This window comes from Macrotis lagotis, chromosome 8 (genome assembly GCF_037893015.1).
Source record: "Macrotis lagotis isolate mMagLag1 chromosome 8, bilby.v1.9.chrom.fasta, whole genome shotgun sequence".
Classification (NCBI taxonomy): Eukaryota; Metazoa; Chordata; class Mammalia; order Peramelemorphia; family Peramelidae; genus Macrotis; species Macrotis lagotis.
The window spans coordinates 69,507,600-69,524,038 of NC_133665.1; the positions used below are offsets into that span (position 1 = coordinate 69,507,600).

The following is a 16,439-nucleotide window of genomic DNA, read 5'->3' on the forward strand; positions in this document are numbered from 1 at the left end:
TCCATGGTTGGGGAAAGCATTTCTTTGCAGTGTCCTTTTTTTTTTAAGCTAGCATCACAATGAAGTTAAAACATAAACATTATTAGATAGATAAAAAGTTAGTTTAAAAAGGAATTTTTTCCCCTATAATCCCAAAATAATGAAAACCTAAAAATTACCTTGTGTCCACTCTACCCTTTCATTCTGTATCAAAAGCAGTTTTAATGCACTTTTGAATTTTCCAGAGGACCAACTGTATTAAATCTAAAACATATTTTAGAATGCGTAGAAACTGACTTCTTAAAAGATGCTTTTAAAAATGAATTTTTCTTTTGGCCAGTATGTTATGATTTTAAATCCAAACTTAAAAAGCACTCAAAACTAGAAAATGTTGTAGTATCAGAGTCCAATCTCATGTAGCAACATGAGTTAAATTTTCTAGTTACTTGGTTTTGTTAAGAAATTTTCTTAAATTTATGTAGTCTGTCATACTAGATTTGCTTTTCTTCAACATTACCCCAAGCACAAACTTTACAAATATTGTTCAAACAAAGAAATACAGCAACTTCTTTTTATTACATGCAGATTCTTCTGCATTGTTGCTAACAGTACACTGGTCCAAAATTACTAAAATACTTAAAAAACTATACATTATGTAAACAAAACATAAATAAGACAGCATAGTTCTTTGTACATATAGTTTAGTACAGATTGTTAGGGATTCGGGAATATGTACAATTTTACAACATGGACTGCATTTTTATAATGCATAAATATATATATATATATTTTTACAGAAACAAAAATAAGATCTCACAAATGAAAGACACAGATTACCGTATTGTAGACACGCTGCAACAGTTCAAATTCAAGAGGAAACAGGTCAATGCAAATGTGCAAAAGGCTAGAATATTCTAAACTAGTCAAACTTGACTTGTGTAATGTATGTTAACAGACAGGTCACTCCTGACCTTTATCAAACAAACAACCCTTGAAAACATACCCATACATTTGAGTGAAATTTAACATTTTTTCCCTCCCCAAGCAAACCAAACCCTGCGGTAATCTAATGAAAAGATATAGGAAAAAAAATCAACTATGTATATAGTATGTTTTCAACAGTATAATAAACAGTTAAAATTTATTTGGGAGTCAAAACAATGCCCCAATAGTTAAAACTGGCTCATTTAGTCTAAATTCAAGATGCAGCTGTGTCAGGCTTTTCTAAGCCAGATGATGGAAAAGTAGGGAAGACGGTGGCAGAATTTCGGCTAGCAGATACTACAATGTGAGAAAGAGATGAAGATAGTGAAGAAACCTTAGATGCTGGAGTATTTATGGCATTCAAAATAGCTCCTTCTGGGCTAACCAACAGTTTTTTCACTGATGTGTCCAAATGGAATACTGACGCATTACTTGGCAGCTGAGGGTTACCAGCATGTACTGTAGAAACCAAAGAAGTTTTAGCTAAAAGAGTAGATGGAGGAGGCTTTATTACTGAAGTCAATGACACTGTTGGTATGGGGGTCGGAGCAGACACTTTAGCAGTTGTATTTACCACTTGAGGTGTTGCATGTACAACAGGTACAGTGCTTGCATTCCCAAGAGAGTTCACAATTTTTGTAGAGCTTTTGAGGGGATGTTTTGCAGGTTGCCAACTTAGAGAATTACTTGGTGCTAATGTAATCTTCTGCACAAGATTATCAGGAGCTGCAGGCTGAATACCTTGACCATTGTTAAGAGGTAAAGAAGGTCCATATTTTGGATTAGTAGAAATGAGAAGAACATGACTGCCAGCTCCAAGACCTTGTGGAGGAACAATAAATCGGGTGCCATTAATCATGATCTGAGTCCCAGGTGCCAAAGGTGTACTGGTATTGATAACTATTTTTTGCTGAATGCAAGGTTCATTTAACTGACCTACCAGACTAGTTACATTTGAAGGTGCAGTAGCAGTCTGAATGGCAGAGGCACCTGGAGCACAACTGTAAGTATGAGCTGATTTTGCCAAAGTTGGAGGCATTTGCTGGTTTGGCAGAGAAGCAAAGTTGGAAAAACTAATTATTTTACCTGCATTCAGTGAAGCAGATGATAAGACAGTCTGAGGTTTATTTGTGTTTGCATTTGATGGCACTGTAGCTGAAATCCCTGGTGATTGAAACTGGACAAAATTCTGTGATTGTCTTTTGGGAAGGGGGACAGGATGTGTGGCACCTGGAACTGCTGCTAGATGGGGAAGTGTGTTGATTATTTTAGGAGATGCAGTGACAGGAGGAGGCAAGGCAACAGTAACTGGGATCTGTAAAGCTGATGTTAAACACTGAGGAGACACTGTTGGTTGAGTAGTTGAAATCAGCACAGATGATGCAAGATGCCCTGTTTTCACAGTCGAAATAGCCACAGTGTTTCCAATATTTGATGTACATAGTCTGTTTGTTAAAACTGGCATAATTCTTGAAGAAGTTTCATTTCCACTAACCAAAACTGTAGGTCGGGTCCCAATTGAAGTACAACTTGTTGTGGTTGAAAGAGAAGTCATAGATGCATTTGCTGTTACTGAAAACATGTTAACTGCTCTTGCTGTAGAAACCACTGGTTCATTAATGGATGCAACATTTTGACTGATAAAACTTGAGCTTACTGGAACTGAACTACTACTTGTTGACAAGGGCAAAATAAAGCTCTTGCTGCCTTTTTCTTCTGCTCCTTTTGGAGTTACATTCTGCAGTATGTTAAGTGACGGTACATTTGGAGCACTGCCTGTAGTATTTACAATGGCTTGGCCTATGTTCAGTCCAATTTTTACATCTTTTATTTGAGACACAGTAGGTGATGAATTTATTTTTATTGGTGCTCCCACTGTTGATGGAATTAGCACTATTTGAGGTTGTTCTGTGGTCTTAACAAAGGTTTTGCTCAGGGAGGTTGGTCGGGCTTGTTTTAATGATTCTGCAATTATTGTTGGAGTTGAAGTGCCACTGGACATTGGAGCATTAATAAAAACTAATTTCTGGGTGGAAACACCTGTGGATGTTGGTGTAGGCACCATGTTAACTGCAGCACTACCACAAGGGGAAAGAATAGATGGAGTTGTGACCAGCATGAGTTTTTGAACTGGAGTACCACTGATCACATCTCCATTTGCTGTTGTAGTTGACTCAGGTGGTGTAACAGGGTAATTCTTTGTTTTAAAATCTACCTGTTGCTGTGTAGTTGGAGCATGGATAATACTTGAGTTGGTTTGCCCAAAATTTCCTGTTGAAATGCTAATTACATTAACTGAATTGCTTGCAGTTGACTGAAGTAGGGGGCCAGAAGAAACAGAAGGCATGAAGGAGGAAGATGATGATACGGGTACAGTTTTATCTACCATTTGACCCAAATTACTACTGCAGGAAGATTGACCTAAATTAAGTTTGAGGTTCTTCCCTGCTGTCTGATTTAAATTAGAAGGGAGGGCTGGAATGGAAACCGAAGATGGGGGTGGAACAAACCCAGAAACAGAAGATGGGGCAAAAGGAGGGAGACAAGATGTAGCTGTTGCTCCTGCTACTGGTGAAAAAGTAGAAGATGACAAAGTTGTGGATTTGGGTACCAGAAATGCCTGAAGTTGAGGGGTAAATGTGAAAACTGAATTTGGAGATAAATTATTAGGTGAATTCTGATCTGGATTGGTCTGTACCTTTACAACTCCAGTGTTTCCACCACGTGTCCTGACAAGGATTGATTGTGAATCTCTTATACACACAGTTTTAAGTTCTTGTTTAGCATCAGAAGACTCAGTAGCTGGCTGTGATGCTAAACTGTGAAGGGAACCATTGGGATTTGTAGATCCACTTAGTGTTGCTGCTGATATTAGAGGCTGAACTGTTGAGGAAATGGTGGGTGAGGCAACAGGTCGGGGGAATGTGGATGTGGAAACTATGTTCTTAACTTTTCCAGTTTCACTTTGGCTTGTTTTAACTGGTAGTGCTAAATTAGTTGCTGAAGTTACAGAGGGCAAAGTCTGTGGTTTAGAACTATTCACATTTGGTAAAGATGTAACACTCTTATTGAAAATTGTATTAGACAACTGAGCTGAAATATTTCCATTTGGGTTTACAAGAACTGGTGCTGAAGAAGAGTTTATATTTGCTGTCTGTGGGAAAGATGAACAATGCTGCTCTGGACACTTTTGTTGAAATGACTGGATTTCTTTTGCAACAACAGCCTTTCCTTCTTTGTGCTGAATGAGAAAATTTTTGGGCAGAATAAGAACTTGTTGCATGACTTTCTCCCCTGTTTTAGGATCTGTCACAGGCTGCATCTGAATCTTTACAGAACTATTATTTAGATCTATTGGCACACACTGGCCACAAGGCATTTTGTACACCATCTGTAAAGGACCCTTGGTACTGGTCTGGCAGGTCAATGCTGGCTTTATTGGGCTTGCTTCTGTAGAAGATGTAACTGTTTTTTCCAAGGCAGGCATGTTCCTACCTATGGAAGTTGGCAGCTGATTTGTTAAGGTCACTTTGTTCCCAATATTCTTTGCAAGCAAAGCCTGAATAGGTTTGGTCCCTTTCAGAAAAGTGGATACAGATGTGGTCGAGTCTGCTGGGGCAAAAGTCTCAGGAGATGGTGGCTCTGTTTGCTTGGACTCATTCAAACAGCAGTCAGCCTGCAGAACACATTCTAGGTTCTCAACTGCAGTTTCATTTGTGCTTAGTTTTGCTTTCTTCCTTGGCGAAAGCTCTTTTGTGCTATCATCAAGAAAAGTATTTTGTTTGGACTGCCGTTTAAGTGCTTTGGGCAATATCTTCTGTACATCTTTAGAAGGCAATTCTTTTTTTAACAGCCTATTTTTGCCCATGGGAAAATCAATTTCTGACAGTTTCATGTCATCTGAAAAATATAAAAACAAGTATTTTGTTTATGGACCAGTAACTTGCTAAATGCTATACAAAACATTTCTGACTGAACAATGATAATTCGATACTTTAAAATAATAATACCCAACATGAGTATTTAATTAAGATTGCTGTGTCAAGCATCAAGGTAAAAATATTATGGGTTAATATAAAAATATCCACTTATTAAAGCTGAAAATGGATTGTGATATTGGGAATAGTTACAATGGATAAGGATTTTCATAAGTAGACAATTGCTATTGTGAAAATTTTTTTCTTTAATTTCAAGTAGTTAATACAGTTTAAAGTAGGCAACTTTAGACTCACTCTATAAGGAAATTCTTCATCTATTTTAAAGTTTTTAGGGGTAAAAAAAAAATTTAAGTTTCACTAATATTTTTTCTAGATGCTTAATTACCTAAATCAAGAGTTTTTTTAAAAATGGCTAGTCAAATTGTTCTAATTCTTATTCTACTCTACATGGAAATGGAGAATAACAGGAAAGCACCTTTAATTAATTTTTATGAGCTTTCCTGGAATTGCAAACACTTATTTAAATTACTCTTGTTTTTGACTTAGTTTTGTTTATTTACCCTTATTACTAATGAAGATGAGTAGGGAGAAGGAAGGTGGCAAAGAAAGGTGGGGGTCTGTAGTAAAAAGTTTAATATTAGGAACCTTGAATTTCTTCATTTAAAACTTACAAAATAAAACATTGGTACTCAAGAAATATATGTCTTGCATCAAAATGAAAAAGAAAAGGGCAGAATCAACCTCCTGTGAAGTACCTTTTGATAAGATTAGTCTGATGTTGATAACAATGATGATAACAGTTAGCATTTATATAGTGCCCTCTATGTACCAGAGGTTGAATTAAACACTTTGCAAATATATAATTTAGTTTTCACAACAACTCTGCAAAAGTAGATACTATCATTATCATCCCCAATTTACAGTTGAAGAAAATAAGAAAAACAAAGGTTAAGCATAAATTGCCCAAAGTCATACAGCTAGTTAGTATATGACTAGTTTTGAATAGTTTTCCAGACTCTAGGGCTGCCTAACTATGTCCTGTAATATGAGGATGTAAAATTTTCAAACTTTTTAAAACCAAGGTACCAGGCTAGGAGAAAGATGTTAAAAAGCACCATGTTTAAAAAAATAATGCTTACCAAAAGAATTTTTGATAAAGCCACTGAATTACCATAAAAAATCACCAAATATTCCTAATCAACTGTTTCCACTAGACTAATTCATTTTAGCTCTTGCAAACTTATGAAATAAACTAAAATCATTCCTCTTTTTAATGATGAATATATATTTTTTAAAGTGGATACTTACCAGAATCAAGATGTTCTTTTTCTAGAATATCCAGAGGGTCTGTTGATTCTAGAGATTTAATGATTTCTGCTCTAGGAGATTCTTTTCCAGGATCTCCTTCACCTTCTTCATTAGTCCATAGTTCTCGGGTAAATTTATCATGATCTGGTTGTCTTTTGAAGTCATCATAGTCTTTTTTCAGTCGGCTCCTAAAATAAAATATATAAAATAAGACTTTTTCCCTCACAAACATTTTGGGTAAGTCATTTAATCTTGTAGAAAGAACATTTAAAACAGACTCTAACTATGTATCAAATGTGCTTAAAATGCTTGAAAATGTTATATACACTGTGATAAAACCCAGAAAAAAAGTTTCATCAATTTATAATTGTAATTTCTGTTATAAAACAGGTTAGAATTAGAACTACTTTATTCTTGGCTCCTTTTTTTTTTTAAGGATTTGCAAGGCAATGGGGTTAAGTGACTTGGCCAAAGTCACACAGTTAGAGGTAATTAGTGAGGCCACATTTGAACTCAGGACCTGCACCACCTAGTTGCCCCCTTGGCTCGTCTTTGAAGACACCTCTATTAGGTGTTTACTCTATAAGTTTGTTCTATAAGTAAGTAACCTGTGGAATAAGGTCTTTGTTTAACTATGCTGATTTGATTTATAATGTATATTACCCATAGCTAATTTCAATAAAGTGACAAGAAAATCATGTATAAATAAGCTTATTATCAGAACAACCACAATAATGTTTAACAAATACTAGTATCTATATATCATCTAATTTTAGTAAGAGAGTAAAATCTATTTTCAACTTCCTAATTCCAACATTTTAAATTGTGATTAATGTTCTCTAATTTTTTATTATCTCACTGTAATTTTTGAAATAGAAGCCTGGAAAAGAGAAAGCTGATAGGTTAACAAATGGAAAGATTTGCTTTATACAAGAGATGTATTCCTGAAAAATCTATGCATAAACTGTATCAGTTTTCCAATTGCTTATTCCAATGATGCTTTATTTCAAATTGCTACTTGAAGCAATTGGCAATAATTCTTAGACTTCAGCTTTGATTTTCTTTGTCTTTACAACAAATTTCACTTTTAACTCTTTTCAAGTAATCATCTGTAAGGAAATTCTTACATATACCAATAAATTTCACTTTTTGTTTAATTCCATAGCAAATTTAAGAATCCTCTCAGCTCTACTCTTTTCCAAGCCCATTCCAGCCCAAATTATCTATCTTCTACCCTAATCTACTATGCTCTTTGAGACTATTACTGTATTCTCAACAAATTTCCTTATGTCCTAGAACTTTTATTCTACTTTCTTGTTTTAACCAAAATTTGACTCTGAAGACATCATATCTCTTGCATCCTTATTCACTAGAGGACATTCTTCTTAAAATTTCCTCAAGACTAAGGTTGAAACACTCTCTTTTCCTCACTAGACCTACCAGGTCTTTACCACAATTCCTCAAAAATCGTTCTTTCTTTCAAAAGTCATGCAATTAACTTAACATGTTGTTATTATTGTTTTGTATCCATCAACCTTTGGATCCTTAGGCTTTTCTTTTTTTTCTCCTTGGCAAATCTCATTCTTTCTTAATCTGGCCTACTTTCAAGATTCTCAGATGAAAACTACTACAGATAACTTCTCAGATCTCTTCCCTCTAAATAATGACTTCTTCTGAGATTTAGATCCACATTATCAACTACTTACAAGATTTTTTTCCAACTTATCTGATGACAATTCAAAGCTGAATTCATTATATTTTCCCCTTAACCATCCCTCTTTTTCAATATTACTATTTCTCTGAGTATGACATTGCTATTCACCTCACCTCTTTTATTTATTGAGCATATCTTTGACAAAGAAAGATTAGAGAGAGAGAGAGAGAGAGAGAGGTAAGAAGAAATTACAGGGCCTGTGGAGTCCAATTCCACAACATTTCTCACCTCTATCTCTTCTCTCTAATGCTGCTCCCATCATAAAGTCCCTCATTACTACCTGACTAGACAATTTCAAAGCTTTCCCACTTCTCCATGTCTCTGTAATTTGTCCTTCATACTATTACCCATAAAAATATTTCTTCTGTATGGTTTTGGTAACATCACTCCTCAGTTCAACAAACTTCAATGGCTTCACACTGCCTAATCAATTAAAATTCAACTCAGTGACCTAGCACTTAAAACCTCAAGAATTGAGATCTCCACCCCCCCCGGTCCCCCTCCCCCATCTACGTCTATTTTCCCAATATTTTCTTATTCTATTGTGTTCCACATATTTTATGCTCTAATGAACTACTCTTCCTCTTGGACATTATCTGTGTTTCTCGTGACTCCCTATTCTACTCATTCAATTACTCATGTTAATAAATCTTTGAATATTCGCTCTTCCCATTGGCATGGTGGATAGACTGGTTTTGGAGTTAGAAGAATGGGAGTTTGAATTCAGTCTTAGATACATGGAACTCACTAGCTGTGTGACCTAGGGTAAGTCACATAACCCTGACTGCTTTGCATCCAGGGCCATCTCCAGTTGTCTTGATTCATATTTGGCCACTGGATCCAGATGGCTCTGGAGGAAAAAGTGAGGCTGGTGATTTAGCACACAGATTGCACTCCCTCACACAAATTCAATTTATGTTCTTGTCATGGCATCAAATCCCTGATGTCATGGTTTTCTTTGAGAACCAAGAACAAATACTATCAACTATTAGGAATTCTCTAAAGAACAAACAAAATGACATCTTTAAAGCCTTTTCCAATCCCCCTAGTTATAATCTTCCATCCTGAACCTCATATGTCACTTTACTTTCCTATCTCTCTAATATAATTACACAATGCTGCATATTGGTAATGTCTTTGCTTCTTATCCTAATAGACCATAAGTTACAAGAGAAGAAGTTATAGTTCACTATATAACTATATACCTCCCCTATAATAAAGAACTGTGCTCTGTATTCATAAAGTACTAAATTTGCTGACTGTGAGCAAAGATCTATTTATGTTTTATAAGCTCATATTTGTGTGTATAGAAGATGTCTTATATAGCAGGGGACCAGGTTTGGAGTCAAGAAGATCCAGGTTTAAGTCCTACTTTGGACATTTACCAGCAGTTTGGCTCTAGGAATGTCAATGAATCTCTATGTGCTTCAGGCAGCTTCATAGAACTTACTAAGTTATAAGAACATACTTATAAGCCATATAAGGCTATGATCTATCAGTCAAAGAAATTTCCATATTTGGAGTCCCCTACCATGAAGAAATCACAGCATAGGGGCAGCTAGGTGGAGCAGTGGATAAAGCACTGGCCCTGTAGTCAGGAGTACCTGGGTTCAAATCCAGTCTCAGACACTTAATAATTACCTAGCTGTGTGGCCTTGGGCAAGCCACTTAACCCCATTTGCCTAGAAAAAAACCTAAAAAAAAAAAGGAATCACAGCACTTTTGAGTATTTGTATATATTGAGTATGGTACACATATTTGTAGTCTTTCCCTTCTCTGAATTCTCACAGCACTTGATACCTCTTTAAATGCAATTCTCTATGGATATGTCTCTCCTTTTATGAAGGCATATACTGACTTAAAAAAAATTCAAATAGACTTAAGAGTCTACTATGTGAAAAGAATTGTTCCTGCTAAGTGATACACAAATAAAATAATCTCTGCCTCAAGAAATTTCTCTGAGAGGTTTCCAATATGGACCCAGAAAAGAAAATCCAATGCAATTTAAGAGGAAAAGGTACTAACAAAGAAGGTAAGAAAAGGCTTCACAGATGAAACAGTAACTGAGCCAAGGCATAAAGGAAGTTAAGGATTATATGAAATAAAGGTGTGGGGGTAGGTTAGAATGAGAGCATGACAGACTTTAAATGTCAATGGAGAGGTTTGTATTTTATCTTGGGAGATAAGTTGTTCCTGAAGCTTTCTGAGTAGGGCAGTGAAATAGTCAGAACTATATTTCTTTCAAAGTTATTTCAACACTTGTGTGGGAGTAGATAGAGATAGCGGGAACAATGAAAAGGCTATTGAAATAAACTCAGGGGCAAGTGATGATGGCATGAACTGAGGCAGTGACCCTGTGATGGTGAGGAAGACAAACATTAAGATCTTGAGGAGATAGAATCAACACAATATAGTGACTGTTTGCATATCATGAGTGATAAGAGGGCAGAGTCAAAGATGACTCCCAGGTTGTGATCCTAGGTTGACGAGATGAATGGTATTGCTTTTAAAAGAAACAGAGAAATTTGGTGGAGGGGGAAATGTAATAAAATCTGTTTGGGACAGGATGAATTTGAGACACCAATGGTGGAACTGTTAAACAGGCAACTCATATGCAGATACAATTCAGAAGAGAATGGAGAAAAAAGTCAATTTAGGAGACACCTGTACAGAGATGATGACTGAACCATGGAAATAACTGATAGTAATAGTAGATAGTAGTAGATTCCTAGATAGTAGTAATAGTAATACTATACAATGATTAACTATGATTGTTGACTTTACTCGGCAATATAATGATACAGGACAATTCTAAAAGACTCATGATAGAAAATGCTATCCACATCTAGAAAAAAGGATAATGGGTCTGAATCTAATTAAAAGGATCTGCATGCAGACCAAAACAAACTATTTTCACTTTTTATTTTGTTTTTATGGTTTTTTCCTTTTGTACTTTTATTTTATATAACATAACTAATGTGAAAACATATTTATCTGATTGTGCATGTATAACCTATATCGATTGGTTGCTCTTCTGAGGAGTGGAGAAGGGAGAAAAAATTTGGAATTCAAAATTTTATAAAAAAGAATGCTGAAAAATATCTACATATAATTGAAAAAATTATTTAAAAAGAATAATAAGGTAGTGTTATAGTAAGTAAAAGACTAGAAGAGAATGAAGGTTAAAGAAGGTCAGAGAGGAGTAAAAGAGAAAAGAGAGGATAGGATCAAGGGCACAAGTGGAAGAGTTGACCTTGGAAAGAAGAAAGGACAGCTTCTCCTCAGAGAGCAGAGCAATGCTGGAAAACTTAAGGGTATTTTGTATTATAATATATGCACCATAAATATTACTAAATGAATATGTTGAATATCAAGAATATTATTTGTATATAAAAGGAAAATTATAGTGGATGAGGGGTGGTTGATATTCCCCATATTCAAAATTAATAGTAGTCATGAGAAAAGTGTTCGATAGGATTGTGACAGAACAGGAAAAGAATATGAATTACCAGAATGAGTTACCAAAGGATGTTGTGCTTTTTGGGGGAGTTTCTTAAAATTAAATTTCTCCCAATGAGATCACCAAGGTTTAGAACACATACCTATCTACCTAGAGTAATTATAGTCAAGTTCTCCTGGGAACTAAAGAAAAAAATTAAGTGTCCTCAAAATAAAACAAAAACAACAAAAAAGATAACAAAAACTTAAAAGTTTAAGATGAGTTTTAAATCTCGTATTACCTGTTTCTTTGAAAAGCCTTCATTAGCTTTGGTTCCCATGGCAGCAATTCATTTAGGAGACGTATCAATGTACCATGCAATTCTTTTACAGCTTGCCTCCGATGATACCATTTTCCCTATAAAGATAAGTTTTTATGGTAAGTACTTCAAATTTTATGCAGGGGGATGAATGTTAGTTCTTAATAAATAAAATAAAATTTAAAATACTTTTTCAAGGGATTGCAGAGTGTAAAAAATATTTACCCTCTGATAAATTTGGTAGAATATATTCCCATTAGTTATGGTAGGAAATACTTGAAGCTATTACCCACATTTAATTGTGGAAACTATGTTATGTATAGACACAAAGCCAAGTGGTATAAATACCTTAAAAAATTAAATCCCAATTATGAAAATAGAACAACCCTACTAAATCAACTTAACTGTGAGTTTTTAATAGGAATGCTACAAAACCCGGAAAATTTATGATAGCTTAATATAAAAAAAAATCTTTCTGTCCAGCTCTTGCAATTTCCCCCAAAACTAAAAATTGAGAAATTGGTTTTTAACTTCTATGGTTTTATTCTTACTTCAAAAAGAGGAATTTGGGGCATATAAGTTTTAATTTCTTTACAATGTATTTTTTTTTTTTGATTTTTCAAGGCAGTGGGGCTAAGTGGCTTGCCCAAGGCCACACGGCTAGGTAATTATTAAGTGTCTGAGGCCAAATCTGAACTCAGGTACTCCTGACTCCAAAGTCAGTACTCTATCCACTGAGCCACCTAGCCATCCTTTACAATGTACTTAAAATTATGGAAGCACCATATTTTTAAAAATTGTTCAAGATAAAGATCTTTTATATTTCATTTCACTTCTAATGATTAAAAATAATTTTACAGAAATTAAGTTTGCTATAATTCAGATGTATCTCTCAGTAAGAATCTATGTTTTACTAAAAAGAGAATTGATTTAAAACCATAGGAGTATTAAGCAATATAAATATTCATTAATTTCTGGGTCATCACACAAAAGGAAACAAATTAACAGTGTGTACCCAAGTGTCACTAATAAGCATTGCTCAACAGTAATGCTAAATTTTCTTTTAAAACAAAGACAATGTTAACAGTAGCTCACATTTATCATGCATAAGTCATAAGCTTCATCCCATAGCAACAGTTAAGAAGATCAATTTGCACATATACACAACATTAAGGCAGGGAAATTATTGCGACCTTTAGGAAAAGAAATTTTATATAATGTACAGAATAAGTTAAAATACTAAACAAAATTTTATGCTTCAATTTGTTTTACATGTGGGAAAACTTAAGTGTCTGTCATATAAATTTCTTATATGTAGTCCTGAAATACTGACTCTCCTAATAAAACTAAAAAAAAAATCCCAAGACCTTAAAATCAGCTGATTCTATCCCCCAAAAAGTTAGTTTTTCATCTCTTCAAAAAGTCAATCACCATAGAAATGGAGTTAATGATTAGAAATCAGAGGTTGCAAGATAGAAAAGGAGTATATGATTGTGTTTACAATCAATAAGAAAACAAGGGCTCAAGAAATAATAAGAGGAAGACATTTACTGACACTTATGAACCCTCCTATTTGTAGAACTTGAGTAAAAACATAAGTTATTCTGCAAAAGACTCTAGATAATATATTTTACATATTATAATAACCAACTAAGATTAATAACTTTAGTTAAATGTTAAATGTTTCCTCACTTACAAATAGGATGTATTCCAAAAGTCTGTTTGTCTGGATGTACGTGTTCAATAAAACTGTATTTAAATGGTGGATATGTTCACATAATAATTTGAAATAAAAAACAATAGAAACTGAAGGAATTAAACAAGAGTAGGGAAAAATCCCAGAGTGAATAAGCATTCCTTTTTCATCTTCAATGCTGGTGCTTTAGAAAATACAGGTTTATGGATTAGGATGTAGATCAAAGACTTTTCCATGGAGGATTTCTGAACTTTTTCAAGGATAGCCTTATATGTCTATCAAATAAAAACTTAAAATTTTCCTTTATCATTATATCTCATAACTGTATAGTCCTCTACCATTTACTTTGTTTTAACTTTTGTTTTAACAGAATGGAGGGAAGAATGAGAGAGGGCAAAGAAGAAAGGTATTTTCTGGGATAATTAGGCAAGAATTTAAAAGGAGGGGAAGAGGGTGTGGTGGTATGTATGTATGTGTATGTTTAATCTTTTGGAGGAGTAGAGGAGTAATTATTAAAAACTCTTCCATGGTGTTCACCAAATGTCAATGCTGGTCTAGAATTGTCTATGTCTCTCTGAAGAGATGAGGAGCAACATAGCTAGATAAGGAAGCACAGCCATAGGATAAGGAGAGGGAGGCAATATGAAATCAAGTGTTTCTATACATGGAACATTTGTAAATCAGGTGTCTATTAATGACGGGGGGGGGGGAGAGTGTGTGTGTCTATATCAGGCTATGATAGTTTTTAATTCTAAGTAGGAAAAAGATAAAAAATGTTAGCAAGAAAATTTTATTTCAGTTAATTAGCTGAATCAAAAAAAAGGTAAAACTATCTCTAACTTCAAAATATATAGTTCTTAGCAATATCATGAGCAATGAATAAATCTCAAATATTTTTAACAACAGATTTTTAAAATCTGGGGTTGGGATCGGGTCCAGACCTGTGATTTAATTAATATAGAAAATTCCCACCATGGGAACACTAATGCAACTTTGGCAAGCAGCAGTAAAAGAGAGTCTCAGAAGAGTTCACTGGGACACAGAGAACTTCAGTGAATTGGCCAGTGGCACAGAGTTATTGTTTGATACAAAATCCAGTTTTTTCCTGATTCCAAAGCTATCTTTCATACTACAATAGTGCACTTCTAATCTTACTATTGTCACCATCCTAGCAATATACTATATATACACACACATATATATGTATGTATACATATATATATTTAAGAAAACTTTTTTGTTTACATGCTCTCTTTTTTGTGAGTTCTAATAATTACTTTTTAAGTAAGATGTTTTGATCATTTAGTTAATTTTTAACGGGAGAGAAAACTTATATTGCTTTCTCTTACATCAATTATTAAGCTTTTATTAAAGCATTTAGCATTCGGCAAACACTGGGCCAAGAGCTGGAGGAATACAAAGGCAAAAATGAAAGCTATTTTCAATGGTAAAAGTAATGGCCAAAGTAAATGGATAAAAAAGATGAAGCCCTCCAACTTGTTTTAAATGATTCCTCCTTTGGCTCTACTGTTTCTCTAAAGCTAACAAAAGAATGAACACAAAGAAAAGGAATGGATTCAACTTCCTTAAGAAACCATATTCCCCAAAATGGTACCAAGTGTTTCAATTGATTGGTGCTTCATTCCATCACATTTATTTGCAAAAGAGACATCTCCCCCCCTGCCCCCAGTTTCCCAATTTTACATTTCTCCTAATTTGGGCAAGAAAAAAAAAAGACACTTTTTAAAAAAAATTTAAGGCAATGGGGTTAAGTGACTTGCCCAAGGTCACACAGCTAGGTGATTATTAAGTGTCTGAGGCCACATTTGAACTCAGGTCCTCCTGACTCCAGGGCTGGTGCTCAATCCATTGTGCCACCTAGCTGCCCCCTAAAATGACACTTTCAAAATTCAATATCCTGAGGAAATACATTCAACACTCAAACCATAAGTTCCTAGGGTTTGAAAGGCAATGTACTAGAAGAAATAGTTTTTTTTAAATGAATGATTCTGATTCTAAATGAGGATAATGACATTTTTTAAGTGAAAGGGGTATTAGAGATATTTTACTTCTTTCCTGATTTGAGAATGTGGAAACCATAAGATTTGTCCCCGTAGGAGCTCAAGCTTTGCCAGAGGTTTTCAGATTTTTAGACTCCTAAGTAACTCCCCTTCTCCACAGCATGTGATCACTATAGACTAGACAATTATTCAAGCAATCTACTGAAAAGGGATGAATCTTTTTGGGTTTTCAATGGCATGTTTTTAGCCAGTCTTTTCTGAAATTCTTTAATGAAACAGAAATAAGTTCTGTTTAAAAATCTTCCCAATGATACTGATCTATTATTATGATTAATAATAGTTATTTAAATTCAAAAAGTATTTACTAAACCCTACTAAAAAGCACTGTTAAATATTGAGGGTACAAAGATAAAATCCAAAATTTTAATATGTAATAAATACTCCTACTAATACAAGAAAGTTCTCTTTCTTTGAATTTTAACTGTAAGAGAGAAAATATATCTTAAAAGCAAAAAGGTCTTTTCTGCATAGTTTAACATGGAGTCAAGGTATGCTGTATAAAAGTCCATTTGCAAAAATAAGGTCTGATACTGTCTTAAGTAATGAAAAACATGCTTAAAAACTTTATACACATACACTTAAGGTTTAATGTCATTTTCTGAATAAACAGGTGATAATGGGGACAAAATTCACATATTTCAAAGAGAAAAAATCCAGCTACTGATAAAGTTAAGGAAATACATTTTGGAAATAATCATATTGAGTTGTTTAGACTTAAGAATAAACATATTCACTAAAGGCCACTTAAAGAGGAATATGATGGTTATATTTTATGTGACCTGCCACAAAGTTTAAAAAAAATTAAATTATGCATGCACCATGTAACCAAAGACATCCAATACAGTCTAAATTTGAAGCTTACCTTTTATTGCTTTCTCATCCAATGTCCATAGCAGCTGCAGATTGCCAGCTCCCTCTCCATGTGACACTCCAGCCAGCATTATGCTGGAGATTTTACAACCACCATAGGAAACTACTACA

General features: G+C 34.4%; 1 protein-coding gene across 1 annotated transcript in view; it reads right to left on the bottom strand.

Annotated features, from left to right (window-relative positions):
• Positions 1-450: 450 nt before the first annotated feature.
• The window catches only part of BRD10 (bromodomain containing 10), an 83,789-nt gene continuing 67,800 nt past the window's right edge, over positions 451-16,439 (bottom strand). Inside the window, exons 6-8 of the mRNA XM_074199010.1 lie at positions 11,664-11,779; positions 6,210-6,397; positions 451-4,863 (exon numbers count right to left, since the gene is read on the bottom strand). Of these exons, the coding sequence (XP_074055111.1) occupies positions 1,178-4,863; positions 6,210-6,397; positions 11,664-11,779 (3,990 nt within the window). The 3' untranslated portion in view covers positions 451-1,177. The remainder of the gene's footprint in view (positions 4,864-6,209; positions 6,398-11,663; positions 11,780-16,439) is intronic.